General features: G+C 38.2%; 1 protein-coding gene across 1 annotated transcript in view; it reads right to left on the reverse strand.

Annotated features, from left to right (window-relative positions):
• The window catches only part of LOC147156552 (zinc finger protein 385D-like), a 34,204-nt gene that overhangs the window by 15,847 nt on the left and 405 nt on the right, over positions 1 to 17,952 (reverse strand). Inside the window, exon 2 of the mRNA XM_086065161.1 lies at positions 3,525 to 3,767. Within this exon, the coding sequence (XP_085921287.1) occupies positions 3,525 to 3,767 (243 nt within the window). The remainder of the gene's footprint in view (positions 1 to 3,524; positions 3,768 to 17,952) is intronic.

The following is a 17,952-nucleotide window of genomic DNA, read 5'->3' on the forward strand; positions in this document are numbered from 1 at the left end:
CCCCCCCCCCCACTCAACTATAATGTCTTTCCTTCCCGGAATTACATGAAAACAATGGGAATGATTTATTAGTGTTCTCTTATTTCTTTGCAAGATGCAGCCATGCTACATGGCAAAAAGGAATTGGAAGGGGGGGGGGGGCATTTAAAAGGAAAAATGAGTCATTCGCACAACAGATGTGTTATTGTTGAGGTTCATACAGAGGATTGGGGTGTAATTCATTAGAGTTGTTTATATTAGCATTCCTGTTAAATAATGCCAAGGTTAAGCACGCTCCAGATTTTAGCCTTCAGGTTTGAGTTTGACGGTCGAAACGAAGATGAGGTAAATTGCTTGGAAGGGAGACAGAACGCCGGCTGTCGTTTACATTTCATTTGTTTTTTGTTTTTTTCTTCTTCTTTTTTTTTTGTCGTTTACATTTCAAAAGACGAGCTGATTTGAAAACAGACCTGGTGGAAATTCAGACTTTGTAAACATGATCATTGAGGGACTGGCTAATTCATTGACCTTTCTGTTACAATACTCGGATTAATGGCACAGATGTCCTTCTTGTGACGCTGAAATGCATAATGCGACATATACTCTAAAAACTGTTGGGTCAAAAATAACACAATTTCGGTCAAAATGAGACCGACCCGCTACTTGGGTCAATTTGACCAAACTCTCAACTTGTTTTGTACAAAACAACCCCCCCAAAATGGGGTCATTTTGTACAAAGCAACCCAGAAAGTTGGTTCAAATTGACCCAAGTAGGTTGGTCCCCCCAAAAATAACCTTTTTTTTGTTCTGAATGAAAAATCCCCAAAATGGCGTCGGTCCCTTTTTGACCAATACTGGGTTATTTTTGTATAGTGTAGACTGATCAATTTGACCAAACTTTCTGGGTTGTTATGTTCAAAAGAATCCTCCAAAAATTGGGTCATTCTGTATAAAGCAACCCAGAAAGTGGGTCAAATTGATCCAAGTAGTGGCTCAGGCTTACTTTGAGACTGAGCCCTAACCCTAACCCAAATTGGGTTATTTTTGACCCAATTGTTTTTAGAATGTAGGGCTGACGTTAGCTGGCAGGCTAGCTATTAAGTTTTGCTAAATCACTCAACCAAATATTTGTAAGCAGTCTAGCGATCTTCTCTGTACAACTGAACATCAGATAAAATACTAAATCAGATTTTCTTTTATCTTTGAAAAAAATAAATTTATTCAAGCTATTTCATTCATCGTTTCCGCCCTAAGTAACAAGATGAGTAACGTTTCTTAATATTATTCAAATGGATTTATCTAACTACATTATGATTTACATACAACGTTGTTACATTGTGGGGGAAAAAAAAGAAGAAGAGACTGAGCAGGTGTGAAGAGCACATTTTTCCCCCTGGACATGATGGGACATGATCCAAGCAGCATGTAAAAAAAAAGAAAAAAAAAAAGAAGAAGAGAGAGAATATCTCCTATGTGGCTATGGAGATTATCGAGAGGTGTAAAGAAGTAGAAAGTGCTCGTCTCCATTCCCACTTAGAAAGCGGCCCCGCAGAGAACAACCCTATTAAAGCGCCTTTCATTCTCACAACTGCTCCATGCTAGCTGAATAAAAAGAAATAGTAGCTCAGCTGCAGGATTGGGTATTATTAGGGTCCTTTAATCGCAGAGCAAGCGGAATTGTGGTGAACGTCACCTTAACTGACTTGACTCGTCCTCGTTTTGTCCCGAGCAAAAAATAGAAGGAGAGATTAAAAAAAGATTGCAGGATTGTCTGATATCTTATGGTGAAGAGATCTATCGAGCAGATTATGTATCGTCTAACGAAAAGATTTCATAGAGATATCAGTTAAAACTTGCAGACTTAAAAAAAAAGTATTATTCATGACACCAGTAAACTCACGCATAGCCACACAATTAGACACTATTAGGAAGTCAATTTTGAAAGTTTTGATATTAGGAAACTCGGGAAAAGTTGCGTGTCTGGTTGAAACCCCCCCCCCCCCCCCCCAAAAAAACCCAAGAAACTTATAAAACAAAATACAAAGAACTTCCTCGAGGGTCACCGGCAAACTTTTAAGTATGACTGACCGTGGCTAAAGGTTATTATCTTGCACATGCAAAATGCCAATAAGGTTGTGATGATGACAAAATGAGGTTGCAACAAGCGAGACATTAAACAGTGGCGACTGCATTAATTTAATATTACGCGGAGCGGCTAAATACGTGCGTTGAGCTCATAGCCTCGTACATCAACATTAGATGTGGCCATTGTATTGGCTGGCGTTGGCTCATTACAGGTTTTTCTTTGGAGTAATGGCAGCGAGTGAGGGTGATGGATGGTCTCTTGTCAAAACAGGTGCGCGGGGAAATTCTTTGCATGCATCTCCTCTGGAATAGTAAATAATGCATATGACTTATCGTAATGCGAACACATGGGAGATCAAATCTGATAGTACATACTTAGGATGAGAATTGAAGAAAGTTGCGATTGAACTCTATTCATATGATTCGTTTGTCACGGTTTGGAAGTTTGGAAGATTTGTGCCTTTGAATAATGTTATCGTACTCCTGTGTATGGGTTTGTGTGTATTTGTGTGTAAATATTCATTATTTGACGGAATATCACTCCCGAAGTCGATGCAAATTCTTCGTTACCATTTCAGTGGGATATTCCATTGACTTTAGCATTAGCGGCTAGCGTGTAATGTGTGTAATTCTATTTGTTGTGTGTTTAGTTTACAGTAGACTCCAACTGGGGTGCCATTAAACAGCTTAAATGACACGTAATGATGGAAGTATCACATATGCTACATGTTTGCTACACAGGCAACATGGTGCATTCAGGGTACTTTCACAATGTTGGGAATTTGTAAATACACCACGCTTTTCTGTACATTAACTCATTCACTGCCATTGACGGCTATTGACGTCAAAAATTCATTTGAACTATTTCTATTAGTTTAACATTTTTTCCACTTTTGTTAACAAGAGTATAAAAACCGAGAAGAAAAAAAATATTGTATATCTAGAACAGATATCAAACTTATGATTAATCGGGAGTTAACTATTGAAGTCATGCGATTAATTACAATTAAAAATTGTAATCGCCTGATGGGATAAAAAAATAAAAATAAAAGATTATGAAAAATTAGGAGCGTCCGGCGATTATTTTTTTTTTAAATTGCATCACTTCACGAGTTAACTCAGGATTAATCACAAATTGTATATCTGTTCTAAAAGTACAATTAAAAAATGTAGGTTTTCATACTCTACTCAAAAAAAAGTTAAACTAATAGAAATAGTTAAAATGAATATTTGACGTCTATAACCGTCAATGGCAGTGAATGAGTTCATCCTTTTTTTTCTTCAAGATGGCAAAATTGAAATCATGATTAAATTTCGAGTAATCATCCAGCAGTGACTGTAAGTAAATATTTTATGATAAATAAATATATAAAAAAAATAGAATAAGATATTTTAGCGAGTTTTATTCAATTAACCACAAAAAAATGTCAAAAGAAATCTAAAAAAAAAAAGAGCTCTACCTGTCCCGACAAACTTCGCCAGCCTGCGCAGCCTCCTCTGGTGCGTCTTGCCCTTATAGTGGATCTGAGCCTGGGCACCAGAATTGAGCCGGATGCTGCACACTTGGCACACGGTGGCACTGGCGCTGCCTTGCCGCCGCTCCCGCTTGGCCCTCGGCGCCACCTTCTTCTTGTCTTCATTTTCCTCCTCTTCCTCTTCTTTCTCCTTATTACTCTTGGCAGGAAGGCAGGGGCACTTTAAATCTGGGGCAGGAAAAAGGTGCATTGTTAGGAATGAAATAAGTATATTTTTTTGACATAGAGAACAGTTCTTTTGCTTTCATACTTGGATAATATTTTACTTGGTGCAAAAAGTTTGACAATTACTGACGTGAGAGAGGTGCGAAAGAATCCATCTAACTGTAAAGGTTCTCTCAAAACAGAATAGTCCGCTTACAACAATCTCTCTCCCCAAAATTGCCTCACTCCACGGGCAAAGTGGCCACTAACAACAGGCAGGTGAACAACCAGTTGTAACACATAACGGCCGTTTGCCGCCCACACCTGACAACAACAAACCTCAAAACACCAAGAGTTGACCACCCCCATGGGGACGCATACAAACGCAAAGAACTCGACATCAAAAAGCCTTTTGAAGTTGAAACGTCTTCAACCATTATGAAAAAAATCTAGTTGCCTCAGATTACCATGACCTGGATGACTGAGAACCTACGCAGACATTGTATGTGTGGCATGTCACTGAAGTCCCCACATGGGGGCAACATGACTCCACGGGACTCTAAATCATAGTGTTGTCATTACCGTGATGGAGCATGCTAATGTGGTGAGCATTCTTTTCCCAAACAGAGATATCACACAAGAGTGATTGCTTTAGGTTTAGATTGATCTGCTAATAATCTGTGGTCGGCGCCACCATGTGAACAACACAGCCGGCAGAATGAGCTGTACATTAACCGCTAATAAAAAGGACTATACAGTATCTCTGGCACGTGTCAGGGTAATATATCATAGATTGCAGTACGGCGGTAGTCCTGCCCATTGAGGTTGTGAAGTTTTGACAAAAATGTTCAGGGAAAATAAGCAAGTGAGCTTCATCATTATTGTTGCAATTAAACATATGACTGAGCACTTGTTTACATCGCATCTTTAATTCTAAATTAAGTGGATAAATTAATTGTCTTTCATATTAATTGTCCTTTATATTATGAACCAGGTATCGGTACTTGTGGCTGTTTTACAATCAAAAACTAGAAAGTAGGACTCAAAAGAATAGAAAATTGCCAATAACTCATTCAAACCCAAAAACAAATAAATGTGTGTTGTTGTTTTTTAATACTTCGTCCTGCACTCCCATTTATATTGTTTTTATGCTAGAGCATACAGAAGGCTTTGATACAGCTTCTGACATGAAGAGGTCGCTTAAAGCAATGGTAGCTATTACAAAAACGGCCAGCAGGTGGCAGCAGAGTATAAGAGATCAGTCCAGGCCATGTTGCAACAAGCTCTTTTTCCCAGTGTTTTCAACAGGTTAGTGAATAATGATGAAACTTAGCTATGTCCTAATGCAGATACAGATACAAATATACTTTTTGATAAAAGAAGAGACTCTAATCTTTCTTTTGGTAGGTTCCATGTTTTTATAGCAATAGAACAGAATATTCTGTGAACCTTGCAAAATCTGTCAAAATCCAGTAAAACAACCAGGAGCGAAGGGGTTTGCTTAAGTGAAAATGGCTGCGAGTGAATAAGTTAATTTAATCAAATTTACGAACAAATTCTATATTGGGATATATAGGTTTTTTTTTTTTAAATGATCTGTCATTGTTTTTTGGAGGGAATTTTTATGTATCGAATGTACTAGTGGTATCGGCAACTTAGTATCTGTGACTACTTGAGAGCGGTGTACTCACAGTGCTATTAGTCTGGAAAGAAAGTGGTATCGAACATCCTTCATAGGACCTTAAAAAATGGAGCCACAATATTGAGGGGGCGGTGTGGGTGGGTTAAATCGCAATTATATTGTTCTTTAACAAAATTCAGTACTAATGAGCAAATCTCATTTGTCATTAAAACAGTTACTAATATTAAAATGCTTGTAGAGTTAATAAAGTTTATATTACAATATTCCAAATGTAATTGATCCCATGTGAGAAATTCCAAATGTCCACAAGCTTCAGCATCCACTGTCATGTTGGCCCAAGTGTAACTCAATTATTTGTTTTAGCGCTCTTCATGTGATACGAGCCGCAATTAAAAACCCCAGCGTATTTGATATTTATCCCCGCGCCTCCCCTCATTTACCCCCCCAAAAAATCTGCTGGCAGAAATTTCAATTTGTCCACCGCAGAGATGAAAGCGGAATGGAAATCTGTTTCCGCTGGAATTTATCTGCCTCCGAGCAGCGACGCGGACTTCAAAGCCAGAAAATCCGTCACCAGCATTAATTTGAGTGATGCTGCGTTCCCGCCATCAGGCAGGCTGCTGCACAAAGATGGTGACAGAGTAATGGTTGGTAGTTGGACGCAGGCAGGTGTTCATTTACACCCTTAGACACCTTCGCTGTGCTCTCAGACCGCGGGCCTTCTTTTCATTTAATAGACCCCTTCACGAGTCACGGGTTAGCTGGAGCTTTTCCCAGCTATATTTATATTTTATAGATTATTATTATTATTATTTATTTATAGTTACATTTATAAACAATATACATTATAGAAGTAAGTAAGTAAGTTTTACCATTACAGTCATAACAATTAAATATGTTCGGTCATAAAAGACTGCCTTTATTTTATATACATAAAAAAATGATGTTAAGTGAGGTCTAGAACTATTTATATATTTATATTCAGTGAAATCCAGAAATACAATTTTTTTGTGAAAACAATTATTTATGGTGAGTGAAAAGGGCTGTCTTTTTTTTTTGTGTTTAAAAATGCATTTCTAATAAAGTATTTTATTTTTACGATAGGCGGTGTTGTCGGCATCTGCCGAAAGTAACTGATAAAGTAACTTCTAATCTAAATTTTAAAATCAAGCGATCAACAAAGTAACAAAGTTACTATTTCAAGTGTAACTGTAGCAACACTGCTCATAAATTGAGGTACCACGATATTTGTATTTTAGTTTTGAGGCATTCGACCTTTGAGGTGCACATGCGTGGGCTGGCTGCCCGCTGGCATTGTCATGTCTGTAAATACCAGAGTGGGTCATAAAGGCTGATTCATGTCTCTATCTCCCATTAGCGAATGCGACCAGATAGCCACCGCAAAAGCAGTCAAAAGTCACAACCACATCCCGATGCGTAGTAATCACCGCGTAGAAAAAGCATCATGGAGGTTTGCTCTTCATGTTTTGCATTGTGGTATTAAGGCAAACCTCGTTGGGTGACACAACGAATCGGACAAACACACGCACAGAGAACTTATTTCAACGAAATACAAACGCTCCTCAAACCCGACAGTCAGAATGAATACGGAGAAGCTTGATTAATGCAGAATGACAGGTGGACTATAATTAAAGTTGTCGCTAGGCAACCGCGTGGCTTTTGTGAGCGCACGAGTTTGAAACCCCCGTCACACACAAATGGCAGCTCAATTATGCTGTAATTTGAGCACAAAAGGCCAAGAAATGGGACAGTTTCTGTTGAATACGACTCGCGAATACAGCTGCCTCGAGCTGTTGTCAATATGAGACTGTCTGCAATGCTGCAAAAATGATTGGCTTCGTTAGATAGACGAGCACTTTGTTAGCAATAACAACTTGCTTAATTTCACTTTTAATGCAAACATGTTGATTGGAAGGTTTTGGAGATTGTTCATCCTGTAAATCAATCAATCACTTACTTTAAAATTAAACATGAAACAAACAAATTGCATTAACTTTCTTATGAAAACCCACTAGCTTAACGCTAACACACAATGCAAAATTCCACTGAAGGGCTAACAAAACTAGCATTGATGTCATTATAAATCTTTAAACAGTTTATACAGTATATAAATTCTGAACTCAAGCACATCTCTATGTATGTCACATGATTATATTAGCATTAAGCTAACTTACTTTTCTTAAGCAAAATATTATGGACTAGTTGAACATTTTACACTCTAAAGACAGTTGGGTCAATTTGACCCAACTTTCTGGGTTGTTTTGCAGAAAAAAAAGTATTTTTTTATAAAACAACCCAAAAAGTTGGGTCAGATCTTTATTGGGTCAATTTGACCCAACAAAGATCTGAACTTTTAGACAAATTGGGTCATTTTGTGTAAAACAACCCAGAACGTTGGGCCAGATAATTGTGTCATTTTCTATAAAACAATTTGACCCAACTTTCTGGGTTGTTTTGCACCCAAAAAACAAAAACAACATTATCTATTTATCTTCTTTTTTTTTTTTAAAGGTCATTCTGTATAAAACAACCCATAGCGTTGGGTAAGATCCTATACTTAGGTTAATTTGACCCAACTTTGGGTAAAAAATTTGGTCATTTTGTATAAAAACAACCCAGAAAGTTGGGTCAGATCCTTTACTTGAGTCAATTTGACCCAACTTTCTTTTCAAAAAATTGGGCCATTTTGTATAAAACAACCCATAACGTGGATTGGTCTATTTTTGATCCATAATTGGGTTACTTTTGACCCAACTGTCTTTTCTCTTCTTTTTTTTTACGTGTCCTTCTTTTCTTTTTTATTATAGACTCTCTCTCTACATTACATATTTTCATGTGGTGGTTCTTAGCATATTCCCGCGTGACAAACCTAAGGTGACTGGATTTAAATTTAATCGTGCTTCACTTATTTTGACACCCCTATGAAGAAGGTTCAAATGTTACTTACAACATCGCCTGCGCAGTTAACAGAGTTTTTTTTTTTTATGGCAACATGTTACTTACAACATCGCCTGCGCAGTTAACAGAGTTTTTTTATTTTATGGCAACAAATAGTCCTTGTGTCAAGGTCATTTGCAAACTCAAATACAGCAGTGATTCACACTGTTAGGTAAGTGAGTGGGAGTTGTTAAGTGGATGCATATTTTTAGTCACTCTCTTTCCACCGGGACTCTCAACATGCGGAGTCCGGCCCAAATAAGTTGTTTATTTGTCAAGCGAATAGACAGGAAAAACATCTTAAAAGACGCGACGCTCAACTCAACTGTATCATGTAGGCGCTCGCTGGCAGAATCCCAGCGCACGCATCTGACATCCATCTGATGGACACCTCACAGTAATCAGCAGATAACACACAGCACTGTGTAGCTGGAGATTAGCTGCGGTGTTAAACAAAGAGGCTGAGCAGGTTTGGGACATGCCAGCTCTTTAATTAGACCCCGTGTTATCTGACAACATTCACCAGCGCATACACGCGTGCAAACACACCCCGTTTTTGTTTCAGTTTAGACAGTATAAAATATTTAATCCCGGCGGAGTAGCGGGAATTTATTTGATGTAAAGAGATTGGGGTATGGCGTCTATTAGAGCACAGGTCAGTATTTTATGATATGTGAAAAAATAAATTGTGGCTTTAAAGGAACTTTAAATGAACACACTAATGTTGACACCCCTAAAAAAAAATTACAGTAATGAGAGAATTAAACATTTGTTATCACTTCTTTTCTTTTTGCTTCATTTCAATGGCTGTGTTGCTCCTTCTGGTGTGCACACCATGGCCACTTGGGGGCAGTATAACATAAACATACAGATATATAAATGGAGAAGGAGGAGATATCACAACTCCTCAGCAGCGATATTAATTGTTCTTCAAATATCGTAAAGAAACAATGAATTATTTATATTATATGTCTGAGTGGGTAGTGACCGCCCTTTGCTGTCGATTTAGGCACTGTGATGTCATTTTCAGTCGCCAACAAGTGACAAAATGGCCGCCCTGTGAGATGCTCCTTAATTCATATTCCACAAACAAACAAATCAGAATACCATAGTTTAGAGGCAGCATAGACATATTATTGTAAATACATTTTTTGACTTGATTTCCATTTTAAGATTTTGTACGGAAAAGTGTGTTGTTTTAAATACACAGCTTGTATTTTTCCCCTTTTTTTCCTTTGTAGGTGGCAAATCAAAGAAAAAATAATAATCAGCTAAACAACCGCTCATATCGCGAAAAACGTCTATGTCAAGGCACTGCTGTACTTTCTAATTATTTTTTGTACATTTAAAAAATATATATATTTACACAGAGATTATGCATTATAATATCAGACAGGGTTAAATGGCAAGTGAAGAGTTCCTGGCTCCTGCTGTGCTGACGACCCAGTAACAGGACACACAGCGGGAGCTAAACGAGTGGACACCTCACAGTGGCGAAAACCTCTTGGCGAGCATCCAGCAGTGTAAAGGACGTTGGTGCGAGTGAGCCAAGGACAAGAGCGGCGCGGCGGGAGAGGGGAGATAAGAGGTTAGCAAGGCAAAGACGACCAACGCGAAGAGGAGAATGTGATAAACACGGCGAGTGGGGAAAATATTAGGACAAAAGCCTGAGAAGAAGATGATTTATATTGCGATGCAAATATTGTGTAAAGCGGTCGAGACACACAATGGCTGATGGTTCGAAAAAGTCGAAGAAAAAGCGTCTTTGTTTTTATTTTAAACTGCAGGGAGTGACTGCACTCCAGCCAAGGACAACAGCAATTGTGGGCATCTGTCACCGACCATCTGGGTGGACCCTAAGGCTGCTAAAAGTGACCTCTGTTTAAAGTGGAACACACACAAAGTGCTAGTGAGCGACATGACATCATTTTGTGCTAGCTTGCGCTAGTTAGCTCATACTTTTGAAGAGCCTCGAGAAACGTTGATGTTGGTTTGTTTTTGTGGAATAACTACACGGTAAATTATGTAGAGTGGGACCAAATAGACTCAGTTTTAGAGTAGGCTAATATTTTAACTTGGAAGAGAGTAAAATAAAAAATTGGGGGGGGGAAAAAAGGAAAAAATTAAAGTGACTCAAGGGTTGAGGAACGAACTCACCACCTTGAGAGACAGCCACACTTCCACCGGAGCTACTGTTTGCTTATCTCCAAGAAGAGACCAAAAATTATGTTTTTGCTCTTGATTCCAGCTGACACGAGCGATATACTAACACACAGCAGGAGCTGCGTGGCTCAGGGAGTAGATCGGCTGTCTCCCGAGCTTTGTTGTTCCTCAACCCTTGAGTGACTTTTATTTAAAAAAATCAATTCTTTATTTTACTCTCTTCCAAGTGTAAATATTACTCTATTTGCTACATCTATAGTCTACAGAATTTCAGATAAGTCATTTATGTAACATAGGTTCATGATTGTGTAAATGCTTATCACTTCTTGTTCAAATATTTCAGTTCATAGAAAAAATATGTTATTAAATATATACTTTAAAAATATTAAATTGACCATATTTGGAGATAAGACGTGTCTATTTACAGTACAATATTGCTAAAAACAAATATGAATGATTTAAAAAAAAATGATATTCGTTCAAAGACTTCATTTAAACAATTATTCAGAAGTTGTTATATTGATGAATGATAAAATCCACCACAATTACATTACACCACCTCTGCCACAACTTAGACCTGCTCCAAGCTGGTCTTAGGTCTAGTCATCAAATTGACGAAAAGAAAACGTCCTAGCCATGACGAAGGCGACCAAATTCGTAAACAAAATAAATTAGATTTGTCCGACACAAAATCAAGACGTTTTTATGACGTACAAAAATAGACCTCAAAGTGGTCCAGATCTGGCCCTCGGGCCCTCGGCTTTTCACACTCGCGAACTATACGAAGGCGAGACAAATGACACGGAAGAGCCCCCTGAACACACTTTTATTAGTCATCCTCATTAGTCATCCCTGCCTCCATGTTTCCTCCCACCCACCGCCTATCACGCCGCATGGAAAGCATACGGTCCGCTTGGCCTGCCATCCCTTCGCATTCATCGCAAGTTGTAGACGGCGAGGAAATGCCTCCGAGCTGAATGTAAGCATCGGCTTATTGAGTGGGATGGAGACAGTCGGTCATATTGCGATAAATGCGTAGCATCCCTCGCAGAGACGGGACATGTCATGCGTCCGCGCTCCACGCATCCATTACCAGCGTGGCACCGTTGCCGTTCCGGGAGCTGTCAAGGAGCGCAGACGAGGCAGGAAGTGTCATAACCCTGCTATGCCCTGAGATTGTTTCCAAATGTAAACGCGCGTTCACACGCTTGTATCCCTGCCAAGAACACTTGAATAGTTCTTGTCCGAAATTCCACGGATGGCTTTTTATAGCCAACTCTCTTGTGGGATTTACATATTCAGTACTAATAATGGAGCCGGTGTATCTACTGCTCGGTATTGACATTTAGCGGTGCGACGTTTGGAGCGTTAATGTGTCTATTATTAATATTAGGATGTGTGCTCAGCGGCCACAACATTAGGTACACCTGCTCAAGCTAACAAGATACAAAGCACACTATAAGCACTGTATTAATAATCAATTTGGTTATCTTATTTAGCAGGGCACAACTGATATGGATTTTGGAGGCCAATGCTAATAATGATATTTAATAGGGGAAAAAAATCGGATTAATTGGTCAATTAATTAAAAAAAAAAAGATAATGAATAAAATTGCTTATTTTTTGGTCCCTTACAATAATAAATGTATGAATTACAGGCAAACCATTTGACTGCGACAATACTTTGTACTTAATAATGTATAATTCATAAATATAACACTCCTGAGAGTTGATATCGCCGTGTAAGTGAATTTTGCAAGATAAATAAAAACCAGAGAAAAGACAATACATATGGTCACAAATTGTATTGTCTTGTTTCTTTGTCAGATTCGGACAGCGTGATGCACTTTCGCACTCGCAACAGTAACCATGCAGTGCCATATCAGTTCATACACTGTCAGACATCACTGACTCTTCCTTTAAGCCTCCTTGTTGTCAAAGCTATCCAAAAGCATCGTGGGGAAATGTGGGTCACGTCTTATTTTGAGTGTGGAAGGAAGGAAAGAAGGAAGGAAGGAAGGAAGGAAGGAAGGAAGAGGCGGATGAAATGTGACTGGATGCCGATTTCCTTCAACAGCTCACAAAGAACATGCGTCTTAGTCTAATTCCACTGTGATCACTCTCAAGATGCTTTATGGATTCTCGAATAATTTATTTATTTATTTATTTTTATTTTTTTTTTAAGAATAATTTAGATGCACTTGTCCTGCACAATTTAATAAGATCAATGACAAGAACTGTATTAAAAAAAAGAAGTTCATAAGCATTGTTTTTGATTCATTATTGTCCAGTGTGTGTCATGTTGTCCTAATCCCTCCGTTAGTTATCCAACAGATTCAATTACTTTACCCTTCAGCAAAAGGTGAAGAAATCCAATACAGTATTTTTGATTTCCGGACCAACTCATCCCAACACTAGATAAGATCGCTCACATTCCCAGAAATCCATCCATCCTGCAAACGTCTTATCTATGCCGACTCCTCTTGGAGCCCTGACAGGTTAAATTGAATAGATTTTTTTTAAATTAGGTTCACTCTCTGGGTAAATGGGCTTAATTGCCTGAATTATTGCACCTGCTCCTTAAGGTGGTTCGGGTTAAGCACAATATGCGTTGCTGCTCCGGTACACAAAGCAGTCACATTGAATCACATTCTTATCAGGAGCGAGCAGGTGATTGTAATTAAAAGGCAAGTCGAATGTTGGCAGGTATTATGTTTATATCATTATTGTATCCACATTAAGACTGAATTACTTCATAAAACATATTATAAAATAATAAATAATAAATAATATATATATATATAATAATAGCATGTTTATTGTTTCAGTGACTCTTGGCGAAACAGGCTAGCTGGCTAGCTTGCTATCAGATCGGTAGCTTAGCATCAATCTGCTTTGACAAGCGATAAAGAGATATTTTTTGTCACTTTTCCGGTTGTTTCTCTTAAAAATCCACTTTAAAGATAGTTGGTAACCTCTCTGTGTGTCGTATTGATTGTTGTGTTTACATCCCGGATATTACTCAACCGATTAGCAATAATGCTAAAAGTGGAACTTTTTCTACTGTGATGATAAACAGTATAAACTCTCAACTGATGTTGTTTAAAGTCCCTGTAAAGTGAAAATAAATGTTCTAAATTTGACATATGAATGAGAAACGTTTTGCTAGCAATGCTGCCAATTTTGAATGATTAAACAAATAAGCCTATATAATGATTTTTTTTAAATTGTGGAGTTGTGAAAAATGGATGCTTATTTGTCTGGCAACTTTTCCTATTGCCTACACATCTCTAAATGTTTGCACCACAAAAAAATACATCTGCTTAAAGCCTCCTGTACCATAAAATGCCATCATAAGAGGTGCTAGCCACTAGCTACCTTGCTAGTTAGCATGCTTCTGGGTGTAGCATGCTGTTCATGTAGCGTTCAAGAGAAGATGACGTTTCAGGGTTAAGGCATAGCTAGCTAGCTTAACACTCTGCAGTGGTAGATATTAGCTTAGTTATATTTATGTTAAATAAAGTAACTCATGATGCAAACAAAGGTGAGTTTTTTGTTTTGTTTTTATAACTATAATAATATAATTAACTATATCCACAAATGCATGTTCTTGACCTTTATACAAATTTACAGGGTCTTCTTTTAAAAAAAAAATAGCATTGTTTATCGTGTTCAGTGAATGTAAACACAGCGACGCAAATATAAAATCTTTCTCTACATAAAATCATATGAAAAGCCATTACTGTGAATCGCAATTGGCTGCTTTGACCTGCAATGTAAATTCAGCCTTAGACTGAGGAGAGATGATGAAAGTGGCCATTTAACAAAATAGTCTACCTACAGTGTGTTTCAGTCATGACTGGGGGGAAGAGCGTCACAAAAATCAGCAGAGCAGTGAATGCCATAATGGCTCCCTAATTTAACGGCCATTTAATTTGGTGTGCAGGGCGAGTCTTTTGTGTTGGGCAGGCTTTTGAAAAGGCAATAGAACTCGACGATTAATGGCAAAATTTGCTGATAATAGAAGGCACCTGTCAATTTTTTTCACAACGCTGTGTGTTATGATTTTGGTGAATTTTTTTCCCATCTAAATAACAGGCAATAATGCAGATTTCTGATATTTATATATACAAAAAAAAATTGCCCACAATTTGCATCGGTCGCGCCTCATTTTCCCACCCTGGGCTTCAGCCAGGAGCAGAGGTTTATTTATTTGGGGGGGGGGGGGGGGGGGGTCCAGCTCTATCGTTGCTTGTGAGCAGCAGAATAAAGATCACAGTTATCAGTGCGCAGGCAGGCTGTCATGTGACTTGTAATGACACAGCCCAAAGACGAGCCATTACAATCTCTGAAGGGAGCCTCGACAAAAATCCATTTGGCCGTGTCTGAGGTGGGGGTGCGAGTCTGTCGCGATAAGCCGACGCGCCGTCTCCGTTTGTAATTTCGCCAGTCGCACACTCCATTTGAAATGTAGTTTTTGAGATAACAAAGACAAAGGGTGGATTTTTTTTCGCATTAATTTAGGTAATTACGCCCTTTTTTTTTTTTTTTGGGGTGTCCTACCATCAAGACATCTGCGGGGGGGGGGAGGATTCGCGAAGCTGGCCGGCGGCGAAGCACACGCCATGACAGAAAATGGCTGCTCGAGGCACACGGGTGGATGCACAATTCCATCATAGTGTTTCTCCCACGCATATTTATACGCGTTGAGTCTTTGTTAGCGACATTTACATTAAATTCCAAATCGAGGTAAGAATCCACGTCAAAAAACACATGATGTTTTTCACAGAAAGTGATCAGCATGGGCGGCGAGTCTATATACGCGGCGAGGGGCGAATGTCGGGAGGGTGGGGGTGTACTGCGGCTCAAGCTGCTCCCATCGCAATCCTGTTCCACTTGGTTAGTCTCAATTTCACAGATGATGTTCTTCACCGAGACCAAGGCTGGAAGTCAAACGCCAAAGCACAGACGAGGCGCAGAGAAAATTCAACTTCATCACAACTGCTTGGCTTAGAAGTCATCGGCGAATGTCGTCTTTCGTTCGGGGCGGGGCTGCGAGGAATGCGGCGAAACCCGAGTCAGCTGGACACGAACAGACATCTAATTACATGCTTACCCTTTTTGAACAAAATAAAATTGAAAGAAAAAGCTTACTAAATGCCTTACTCCTAATAGACTCCTAAAATGCCGAAAATGATGAGAGAGAAAAAAAAGAATGTGATCTATGAGCATACTGTATATTTCTTCAAATAACCGTCTGTGCTCTTCGAAAAAAATAAACGCCACACCCTATAAAGATACCCCCCTTCTTGCTGCAGAAAAAAAAGAGCCATTACAATACTTTGTTCCAGCATGTGCAAAGCTGACGTTTATAATGATGTTTAAAGTGTAACCTGCATTAAAATATATTTATTATATATATATATATATAGTATTAGGTATAATTTGTGGTAAATATATGTATATATGTGCCATACATACATGTACCAGTATGTACAAATGCAATGGCTAGATGAGTATACTTATCTAGTTCATAAAAAAAAAAAACGTTTACAAAAATTTACATTTAAAATTGGCAAAAACTACTAGGAGTTTTTATTTCTTTAAAAATTGTCACTGCCCTTTGAATGATGCAAAGCTGCACTTTGCAACTGAGTTTTTATGTATTTATATTGTTTATTAATTAAAGTGCCACCATATGTACTTAAACTGTATTATGTTTTTTAATATCACAATAAAAAATGATTGATGACTATTACCTGAATAAATTCCTTACCACTATGAAATAACATACTGCATTATTTTAATTAGGCACCGGTATGTATTTATGGAAAATGATTTGCTTTATTTAATTTTACGGTAAAATTGCCATTGTCCTCTGTAATTAAGCAAATAATATATAGGAACATTTTTATTTATTATTATTATATTATTTTTATTATTATTAAAATATCAGTCAATTCTAAAAAATCATCAGCAAAAATGCTCAGTTAGATTTTTTTTTTTAAATTACATTACAAGTTCATCATAATCATCTTTTTAAATTGCTGAAACAAACCACAAACAGACTCAAGCTCCTATTTAATAACAATTGCGTTTCAACACAATTGTTTTTAACACGCACGCACACACGCAGGCACGATACAATCACCAGCGTGAATTTCTCACACACATTTTCACAAACCCATTTTGACACAAATGAGCTGGAAAAAGCCCTGCGGCAGGACTCAAAGATATATTTATGATTTCTGAGCAAAAAGAACGGCTGCCGGTACCAAATCCACAGTGGGGAATTCATTTGAGAATAAACTCCCAACGCTATTCTAAAGCATGGTAAGATATTGTGTGCTTTGAGGAAAAAAAATATGTATATGTATCATCTTCAAGTGTTGGGGAGTGAGGCCCTTGTGTGTGCACACCTACGCCCCAAAAGACGAGCGGCGGGCAGGTGAAGCAGCTGCTGAAAATGACAACATGGCTTGGAGGAGTGGGCAGCGGGAGGCGCAGGATTTGATGAATCAAGGACCTTTTGTTCAGCAGGGACAAAAAAAAAAAAAAAAAGACTGCTTGGCGAACACAGCCGGGCGTCGTTTAGAGCCATTTAGCCGACGCGGAGGATGACGGGGGACTGGAAGGTCATTTAAAAGAGGAAGATGATGCGGGCCAGAGTGGGCCGTTTAAGTGGGCCTTGAATCAGTCAAGCCACCATAACTACACTATACGTGTGAAAAAATACAGTCAAGAATTTGTTTATGTTTGTATATAATGTGTGTTTGTGGGTTAGATATTTGAGGTCTTTTATTACATTTGCTTTCGGAATTGTTCAAATGCTCTCACAGTGGCCCGCGAGCCTTACGTTGCCCACCACTGCTTTAAACAAAACATTTAGTAAAAATACATTATTTTCCTTTTTTTTTTTTATGTGCTGGGGGGGAAAAATCACCTACTCCATCCTAAATAAAACACATACATTAAATTTGAGCAATTTGGTCATTTCTGTGTGTTTGTTTTATGTAATTTAATGGGGGGGGGGGTAATAAAACACTAATCATGTAATGTTAGGAAGTCAATTTCAAAGAAAAAACTAGCAAAAAAATGCATACACTCCTTCAACGATCACAATTCGGGCCCTACGTTTGCTTTTACTAGCAAGGCCATATTTTTATAACGGAAACACACAGCAGACAAATCACTAATATTTTACCTTATGTAGTAAAAAAGAAAAGAAAAAAGAGATAGAGAGAGAGAGAGAAAAAGATGTACTAAAATATTAGCAATAGATCTTTATTTTAAAGCAATTGACATCTTTACACTACACAACTGCAAAAAAAAACAACAACAACATATTGTTGCATAAAAAGCACTCAGATTGTCGATTAAAAGGACAAATCACTAATTGAAAACATTAGCCAAAGCATTAGCATCGTTTTTCAGGAGAGAGGAAAA

This window comes from Leptonotus elevatus, chromosome 20 (genome assembly GCF_054856555.1).
Source record: "Leptonotus elevatus isolate MCC_2025b chromosome 20, RoL_Lele_1.0, whole genome shotgun sequence".
Lineage (NCBI taxonomy): Eukaryota > Metazoa > Chordata > Actinopteri > Syngnathiformes > Syngnathidae > Leptonotus > Leptonotus elevatus.